At 39.1% G+C, this 9,495-nt stretch overlaps 1 protein-coding gene and 1 long non-coding RNA gene across 2 annotated transcripts; both read right to left on the bottom strand.

Annotated features, from left to right (window-relative positions):
* Positions 1–626: 626 nt before the first annotated feature.
* Positions 627–1,352, bottom strand: LOC138889254 (uncharacterized). The gene is made up of 2 exons (XM_070172534.1): positions 1,142–1,352; positions 627–952 (listed from the first exon to the last, which is right to left on the bottom strand). Exons 1-2 carry the CDS (start codon positions 1,350–1,352, stop codon positions 627–629), a joined length of 537 nt encoding a protein of 178 aa, XP_070028635.1.
* Positions 1,353–4,841: 3,489 nt separating this feature from the next.
* LOC104231775 (uncharacterized) lies at positions 4,842–6,610 on the bottom strand. Its single transcript, XR_712175.2, has 2 exons — positions 6,380–6,610; positions 4,842–6,101 (listed from the first exon to the last, which is right to left on the bottom strand). It is a non-coding gene; the product is annotated as an uncharacterized lncRNA (long non-coding RNA).
* Between the last annotated feature and the right edge of the window lie 2,885 nt (positions 6,611–9,495).

Below are 9,495 nucleotides of genomic sequence, written 5' to 3'. Positions count from 1 at the left end.
TTTGCGGAGGTATACATGAGCCTTACAACTGCTTACATGTTTCCCTCTAAATGTAGTCCTACGTGTTTTTTTTGTATGTCGCCTAGCCTTTTTACTTTTAAACCTAAGAGTCAGCCTAAAATCCTCCCTCTTAGGAATAGTAGTCCTAAAAATTCCTTCGGGACTGATAGGAAAGGGACGGGTAATAGCATGAAATAGAGGTCGAGACCAATCCGCGCTTTAATACATTAACAGGATGGGAATGGTAGATATGAATATGATGACCGGTGCGCTAATACCACGTGTATCCCCTCTTTTGAGGAGTGTCATACCGGGTATTGCATTGAGGTGATCCATATTATAAATAAACCTAGGACCCCCTTTATTCTTTTTTACAAACATGTTTAGCTTATAACTCTTTCATACCTTGCCTTTCAATAATTGTTTTCAAATGCTTGTGTGTGTTTAACTTAAATCCCCTCTTACTTGAGCCTTACTTGATTACTTACTAATTTGCACAAATTCACAAAAGAACTATCTGGCCGGGAACCACACTAGTGGATTCTGAGGGGTGCCTAACACCTTTCCCTTGGAATAATTTCAAGCCCTTACCCAATCTCTGGTTATTAAATATAGTTGTAAATGAACTATGTAGGTGTCCTATTGCGCCTCAAACCATTAGGTGGCGATTCTTCAAAATACCCAACTCCCAAAGAGGAAAATGAGTCATTATACCCCATGAATGTCAAAATCCGGAAACTCCTTTCCATTTGGAAAGGGGGGAAAAGGGGGGGCGCGACAACTGCATTCATCCTTATAAGGGCCAATTGTTCATAGCGGCTCCTTATCCATTCTGCATCGCTGAGTTCGTCTTCCTGTATGATCCTTAAAGAAGGTATCTCTACCTCGACTGGGATGATAGCTTCGGTACCATAAACCAGCATGTAAGGAGTTGCCCCAGTTGATGTGTGAACTGTAGTGCGGTAATCCAACAAAGCAAAGGGTAGCTTCTCGTGCCATTGTTTGTGGTTTTCTACCATCTTCCTTAGTATCTTTTTGATGTTTTTGTTGGCAGCTTCTATGTCTCTATTCATCTGAGGTCTATAGGTTGTGGAATTCTTATACTTGATTTTGAAAGTGCCACACATGGCTTTCATCATACCACTGTTGAAATTGGCGGCATTATTAGTGACAATAGACTCGGGAACTTCGAATCGGCAAACAATACGATCTTTGACAAAGTCTGCGACGACTTTCTTGGTTACAGCTTTGTAAGTTGCAGCCTTTACCCATTTTGTGAAGTAATCACTGGCTACCAGAATAAACCTGTGCCCGTTTGAAGCAGTAGGGTCGATGGGACCGATGACATCCATTCCTCAAGCGGCGAATGGCCAAGGTGAGTTTGTTGCATTGATCTCATTTGGCGACACTTTTATCATATCGGCATGCACTTGGCATTGGTATCATTTGTGGACATACTGGATGCAATCTTTCTCCATGGTCATCCAAAAGTAACCGGCCCAAAGTATCTTCTTGGCCAAGACAAAACCATTCATATGCGGGTTGCAGGTCCTAGCATGTATATCCTCAAGTAGTTTAGAAGCTTCTTTTGTGTCGACACATCTTAGCTATCCCAAATCAGGAGTTCTTCTATACAAGTTTCCTCCGTTGTGGAAGAAGTGATTGGTCAATCTTCGGAGCGTGCGTTTCTGAGTGTGGTTTGCATGCTCCGGATATTCTCCTTTCGCCAAATACTCTTTGATGTCATGGAACCAAGGTTTTCCATCTGTCACTTCTTCAATGTGGGCACAATATGCCGGTTGATTATGAATTCTCACTAGGATGGGATCAATGAAATTCTTGTCTGGATGTTGTATCATAGATGACAAGGTGGCCAATACATCGGCAAACTCATTCTGAATTCTGGGTACATGCCGAAACTCTATCTTCGTGAACCTCTTTCTCAATTCCTATACATGGTGCACATATGGCAATATCTTGGAATTCTTAGTGTCCCACTCTCCTTGTACCTGGTGCACAAGCAAATCTGAATCACCGATGACCAGCAGCTCCTAAATATTCATGTCGATTGCCATGTTGAGTCCCAGTATGCAGGCTTCATACTCCGCCATGTTGTTGGTGTAGGAAAATCTAAGCTTAGCAGATACCGGATAATGTTGACCTGTTTTTATACCAATACTGCTCTGATGCCCACTCCTTTAAAATTTGCAGCTCCGTCGAAGAACATCCTCCAACCGTCGAATGCTTCGGTAATGTCCTCTCCTACGAATGACACCTCTTCATCAGGAAAATACGTTTTTAGGGGTTCGTATTCTCCTCCCACCGAATTTTCAACAAGATGGTCTGCTAATGTTTGTCCCTTGACTGCCTTTTGAGTTACGTAGACAATATCAAACTCACTCAACAATATCTGTCACTTGGCTAGTTTCCCAGTTGGCATGGGTTTCTGAAATATGTACTTCAAAAGATCCATCCTGGATATGAGGTATGTGGTATAGGCACAGAAGTAATGCCTCAGCTTTTGGTCCATCCGAGTCAAAGCACAACAAGTGCATTCTAGTAGAGAATACCATGCTTCGTAAGGTGTGAATTTCTTACTTAGGTAGTATATGGCTTGCTCCTTCCTCCCTGTCTCGTCATGTTGTCCCAGAACACATCTGAAGGTTCTATCCAATACAGATAGATAGAGTATCAAAGGTCGTCCTAGTTCTGACGGGACCAAGACCGGTGGTGTGGACAAGTACTCCTTGATTTTGTCGAAAGCCCTCTGACTATCCTCGGTCCAGCTTGTTTCAACATCTTTCCTCAGCATCTTAAAGATGGGTTCACATATGACTGTAGACTGTGATATAAAGCGATTGATATAGTTGAGACGTCCTAGGAAGCTCATCACGTCCTTTTTGGTCATAGGCAGTGGTAATTCCTGAATGGCCTTAACTTTAGACGGGTCCAGCTTGATCCCTCAGCGACTGACATTGAATCCCAGTAGCTTTCCTGCGGGAACCCCGAATGCACACTTTGCGGGGTTCAGCTTTAAGTTGTACCTCCTTAGCCTATCAAAGAACTATCTGAAGTCCGCTATGTTATCCGCGACCCTCTTAGATTTGATAATGACATCGTCCACATACACCTCTATTTCTTTGTGTACCATATCATGGAATATGGTTGTCATGGCCCTCATGACCAAATGGCATCATTTTGCAAGAGTATACCCCCATGGTGTAATAAAAGCGATTTTCTTTGCGTTATCTTCATCCATCCAGATCTGGTGATAATCTGCAAAGCAATCTACAAAATATTGGAGTTCATGCTTGGTGTAATTGTCGATCAGGATGTGTATGTTTGGCAGTGGAAAGTCATCCTTGGGACTTGCTCTGTTTAAATCTCGATAGTCAACACATATTCTAACTTTTCCATCTTTCTTTGAAACTGGCACAATGTTGGCTAACCAAGTTGGGTACTCAACAACCCTCAGAACTTTGGATTTGATATGCTTAGTGACTTCCTCTTTGATTTTCAGGCTCATATCTAGTTTGAATTTTCTGAGTTTCTGCTTTACTGGCGGACACATGGGATTGGTAGGCAGCTTGTGAGCCACTATGGACTTGCTCAAACCGGTCATGTCATCATATGACCATGCAAAAATGTCCTCATATTCCTTTAAGAAGCGAATGTACTCTTCTTTCTCTGTTGGTGATAAGTGAATGTTGATGCAAGTCTCCTTGACGGTCTCGGCGTCCCCCAAATTTACTGCTTCGGTTTCGTCCAGGTTGGACTTAGGCTTATTCTCAAAGGTTTCAACCTCTCTGACAACTTCCTCAGGTATCTCATCTTCTTTATCCGAATCACTATCCTCATGTTGCGTTGTCTCGTTACATGTCACAGTCACCGGTTCATCAGGAAAAGTAATAATAACGCTGTAAAAAGAAAAAAAATGGAAGATAATAATGAATAATAAAGAGCAATGCATTTGATTAAAACTGATAAACATTTGAACAAGTACGGCTCGATGAATCGAGCATTTATTTTGAAACAAGTGAGTCTTTAAAACAAAATTACTGAAAATCTTAGATGACTAGAATGGCTATAGAAATAAAATCTACCAAGTGTTATACCCCATTTTAACACGGGTCAAACTAGAGTATAACATATTGGTAATTCTGCGGGTTTAATTAGTTTAAGAGAGTCGCCATCTATTATTTTAACGGTGAATTGGGACACCAATTTTAGCTAAATAGTGCTTAAAATTAATTCTGTTTTATGGTCTACTTAACCTTTAAGGCTATGGGTAAGGGTTCTAATTAATTTTATAGAGAAAGTATTAAGCACTCTATATGATCCATTAAATATAGTTAACCGGTCGAACTTAGGTTAATTGATTGCACTAAACTATAAGTGTAAATACTCAAATATTAAATAGTCGACAGATGTTTAAATAATTCAAGAATCTCTAAAAAAAATTAGCCTTCTTTAAAAGGGTTCGAAATTAGTGTCAAGTTAATTAGGCCTTTAACAGCTTTAGTATGATTGTTTTGTTTGAAATCCATTAAACTTAGTCTTAAAAAGTTTCTTGGTTAAAAAATAAACCAAAGCCAAAAAAGAAAAAAAAAACTTAGACATTAGAAAAGAACTACTTTTTAAGTTAGAAACTCAAATCTGGATACGTTATTCATATCAAAAGTTCTACCAAAACCCTGGCAGACTCCAAATCCATAAGTGTTCATGGGTTAGAAAGTAGAAATAAAGAGAAGGTTTCAAGTCTTCATCTAATTTAATGTTAGTCCTATGTGATGAATGAGTACTTTATTTAGCAAAAATACTAAATAATTAAATAAACTTAATTACCAAAACTCATGCTAAATATGAGATAAGCACAAATACAAATAAATCATCTGTAATCAAGAAGTTAGACAACATGGATGTAAAGAAAGACGCCATAGGTGCCCCCAAGCGTTTCACATGTTTTTCTCGCTATCCGGTGCATCTAAAGAATGAGAGGCATTGACTCCACGTGCGGGTATGGGAGAGTCTTGCTTAAGACTCCATGATTTGCTCCAAGTGCATATGCAAACAAAGGAAAAAAAGGAACACAGAATTAGAGGGAAAATTTAGTACTATGTAATATACAAAAATCAAAGACCCAAAATAAGCATATCATTCCTTCTTTGGTTTTGCAACAATCCACAAGCTATGTCCCCAAAAAAGTATTTTAAAGTCTTAAAGCATTGGGTCTAAAGGGAAGTTTAACAATATGGTTCGAATAAACACCTTATAATCCTATGGCCAATGATATTTAGATCTTTCCTAAAAAAAAATTCTTTTCGACAATCCCAGATAACAAATTCCAGCAGAGTAACGCGCTTATGAAGCCAAAGTAAGTAAGAACACTAACTAAGACACGCCAAAATGTTAATAAATCGAGTATAAACTGCTGAACTTGTAAGCAAGTCATTTAACTACATGAACACATTTAGGCCTTCATATAACCAAGATCTCTAGCATGTAAAAAAAAATTCTCAGACTCGTTTATAGTTGTTGTCTATTACAAATATTTAAAATAGCTCTAGCCTAAACTAAAATTGATGTATCCTACAATGGCAAAAGTATTTGTAATAGCATACTATTGCAAGTTAATTCCTTAAACTTAGCCAAATTTAACAAGCTAGAGTGACTTAATTTAGTACATATGTCCAAACCATATACAGACTTCATGAAAAGTAGTTAAGGGGAATAGAAATGAAAATGGTTTGTAATAACATAGAAGAAATAAAACAGGAATAGCTTACAGCTTGTTGCACGTTCTCCAACTCTATAACAAGACATAATGCAAATCTTTATTTAAAGTTTAGACATGGATTTTAATCTTTCCCAATATTCATTTTTTAGGCAGTAACTCTAACACGTATATATCTAAAAAACGATACTAAACCACCATTCTTCACACAAAACAAACTAAATTGATCCGTAGCTCGCACTCAAATCAAACAAATATTCATTTCAGACCTTAAGCAGAAGAGATAAATTTAAAGTCACCGACCTTTTTGTGGGCAGCGAACGGGGCGTCGTCAAGAAGATCTACTATCTTCGGCTTTCATTCAACTCTTTTGGAAGATCGTCAAATACCGACACAAATAAAAATAAAATCTTTGGCAAGGTTATAGACTAGATAGAGATCAAAAGGCAGAAAAACTTAAAGCTAGATTTTAAGAGTAAGAAGGAGGATAACTATGAATAGTTGGCCAAACAATTAGGGTTAAGGGAGATAGAAAGGGCGGCCAACCTATTCCCAAAAATGAGTTTCAAAGCAGATATTTATAGATAGAAGTTAGGGTTCTTGAGCAGGATTTTTAAAATCATATTTGAATTTTGGTCAACATACCCGTTTGAATTTGAAACGTTGGGAATTTTGGACAGAATTTGCAGACTTCACGTGATCTCAAAATAGGAGCAAAAGTCTTACTCGAATTGGAAAGTCAGAGCTTTGTCATGGCTTATGCAGATGTCGGGCTTTCACCAGAAAAGGAAGATAGGGAAGAAGCACATTAAAACAAAATCAAAGAAAAAGTTACTGATTGGTCATATGCAGGCGGGCTTGGTCTTATAGTGTGGGCTGGATGGATTGGAAGGTGTTTGGGTAACGCATAGGCTTGTTGGGATGCCCCTTTAATGGGCTGATGAATAACCCTCTTCTTTCAAGTGTTAGGCTGGATCATGAAAAATGATTTGTATGCTAAATAGGCTAAGGATTAACTTCTATAGATTGAGCCAATATAATCGGCAGAGTTAAAATAACCATTTCCTTCTTCCTTGCATTTTCTTTGGGCTTCTTACTTGAATTAAATTTTATTATAATATTGAACAAATCATTAAAATACTTAGAATGCCAGAGTAAATTATAATAGCTCGTATTTAAATAAATAAAATAATTATAAGATATTATGAGATTTAATAAATAACTATTACACTAATTTTTTAAATAAAATACTATAATATTAAGTATTTATTTGTAATTGTTAAATTAAGCAGATATTACTATTTGATTAAATAAGGAGAAAGGGTATGATTTTCACAATAAATAAAGAGAATAATTTTGGAATGCATGATGGTGGTAAAAATAATAATTGTAACTATAATTACAATAATTAGTAATAATAGTACTAATATTTTAATAATAGAAAATAGGCCTAATTTGGTGTTAAAATTACTCGAATAAGTGATGCTAGAAGCTCAAATAAATATTTTGGAAGAAAGAGGGACAAAATTGGATGCCAACACCAAGCTATATAGGGACTTGGCGGGCCCGGGATGGTGTGGTGGTCCAGTTCCTAAGAATAGCTCCCTTCTCCACAGTTTGAATAGTGAGGCCTTCTTCCTCTTCCTCCTCAATTATTGCACTACAGTCCATATCTTCATCCTCCAAGAACAGATTCCTCAGCCCAGCTAATGCTTCTTCTTCTGCAGTTCCCCAGATTGTATCAGCTTGGTGAAAAGCTTGATCCAGATGTGGCACTGGTTGCTCGATAGGGTAATATGGTCCACGCCATAGAGGCGACCAATCATTATACTCTTGCCATGTATACTGGTATCCGAGCCCGAAGGTAGTACCATGACGCTTCAGCTGTATCGGTTTAGTAATACCGTGGAGATTCTTCCCAAGCCCTTTGTCGGGTTCATACCCAGACCACGCAATATGCTTTCTATTTTGCTACTCCACCATTTGTCTTTCTCAATGACATTGACACGTTCGATGTGATGACAAGTTTCCCCTCCTAACCTTTTTTTATTTCCAATAACTGAGATGGTTTGACTGATGTAAATGGGGTTACTCTCATCTCCTGAATGATCACCTCCTGATGGTTACATTCAAATTTCACGGCTTGATGTAGTGTGGAAGTCACGGCCCCAGAGGCATGTATCCATGGTCGGCCCAACAGAAGATTATATGAGGCTTATATGTCGAGCACCTGAAATTCAACGTCGAACCAAGTTGACCCCATCTATAGACAAAGATTAATTTCCCCAATTGTGGCCCTTTGAGACGCATTGAAGGATTTCACGTTCATGCTTCCTGCCCATATTTCATGGAAACCTTTGCCCAATCTTTTTAGAGTATCCAACGGACAAATGCTGAGGCTTGAACCCCCATCAATCAAGACCCTGGCGATGAATTTGTCTTCGAATTGCACTGTGATATGCAATGCTTAGTTGTGATTCAACCCTTCAGGTGGCAGCTCATCCTTGTGGAAGATTATTTTGTGACTTTCCAACACCTACCCTACCATATTGGCCGTCTCTCCACCGGTGATATTGTTGGGTACATAAACTTCACCTAACACCTTCATCAAAGCATTCTTGTGTGACTTTGAATTTTGCAATAGTGATATGATGGATATCTGAGCCGAGGTTTTGTTCAAATGATCAATGACGGAATATTCCCTTGCTTGTACTTTCCTCCAAAGATCATCTGGTTCCGTTTCAATGATAGGCTACTTGATAGTGGCATCCTTACTTGGTCTTCCCAAGTGTTCAGGTGTATAGATTCTCCCGGTCCTAGTCATTCCTTGCGCAGAATCGGATTGATCCATCTTTGCCTTTCTTTTAGCCTAGCTTCGGCAACATAATCCCAGGGTATTGCTTTTGAGTCGAAAGGAGGTATGGTCAATACTGTCACCATGAAAGGTGTAGCCACTTCCACTTCAAATGGAACAGGGGTGGCCACAGGTGGAGCTACCTCTATCTCAAATGGAACTGATGCAGCTATCTCAACCTCGATCGGTGACTGAGTCTGCACTACTATGGGAGTAAGTGTGATTGCAAGTTTAAAGTCATCGCCTTCTCGAATGAGCCCGATTGACCCCTCGGGATCCCATTCTTCATCCATCTCGATCACATGTATCCTGCCACCCCTATGATCCGGTAGAGGGTTGTTGCGGATATTGGGTGCAACTTTTTTTGCCTGTATAACCTTGTTATCAATCAGTATCTGGATTTTGTCTTTCAATGTCCGACACTCGTCAATGGTGTGCCCTTTTATACAGGAATGGTATGCACAGGTTTTGTTCAGGTTGACCCATTGTGATGGATTCTCTAATGTCATAGCGAGAATATGGGTGACGTAACCAGCGGATTTCAACCTTTCATATAGTTGGTCGATGGGTTCAGCAATAGCGGTGTATATTCTAGGTGGCTTGTAGTCAAAATTGGGTCATGGTCTTGGATAATTTTTGTGAGTTGGAGGTGACTGTAAATGAGATGGTTGGAAATTATAGGTATGAGCTGGTTGGGAGTATCTGGGAGATGAGGGTTGGTATGTGGGTGGTGGTGCTTGGTATGTGGGTGGAGGTATTTGATATGTGGGTGGGGATGTTTGATATGTAAGTAGAGATTTCGGGCCTTGAGCCACTATTACAGCCTCAACATCTCTTTTCTTCGATATGACGTTTGATTGTAATGCCTTATTTGTGGCCTGTAATGCCTCAAAGTTTGTTACTATCC

The sequence above is a fragment of the Nicotiana sylvestris genome, chromosome 4 (assembly GCF_000393655.2).
Source record: "Nicotiana sylvestris chromosome 4, ASM39365v2, whole genome shotgun sequence".
Classification (NCBI taxonomy): domain Eukaryota; kingdom Viridiplantae; phylum Streptophyta; class Magnoliopsida; order Solanales; family Solanaceae; genus Nicotiana; species Nicotiana sylvestris.
The sequence above is the reverse complement of the archived record's forward strand: the minus strand, read 5'-3'. Positions and strand labels throughout refer to the sequence as shown.

Coding starts and splice junctions, on each gene's coding strand:
- LOC138889254 (XM_070172534.1), bottom strand. CDS start 1,352: ATGGATGTCATCGGTCCCATCGACCCTACTGCTTCAAACGGGCACAGG. Junction 953..1,141: donor TGCCGCCAATTTCAACAGTG/GTATGATGAAAG, acceptor ACCGCACTACAG/TTCACACATCAACTGGGGCA.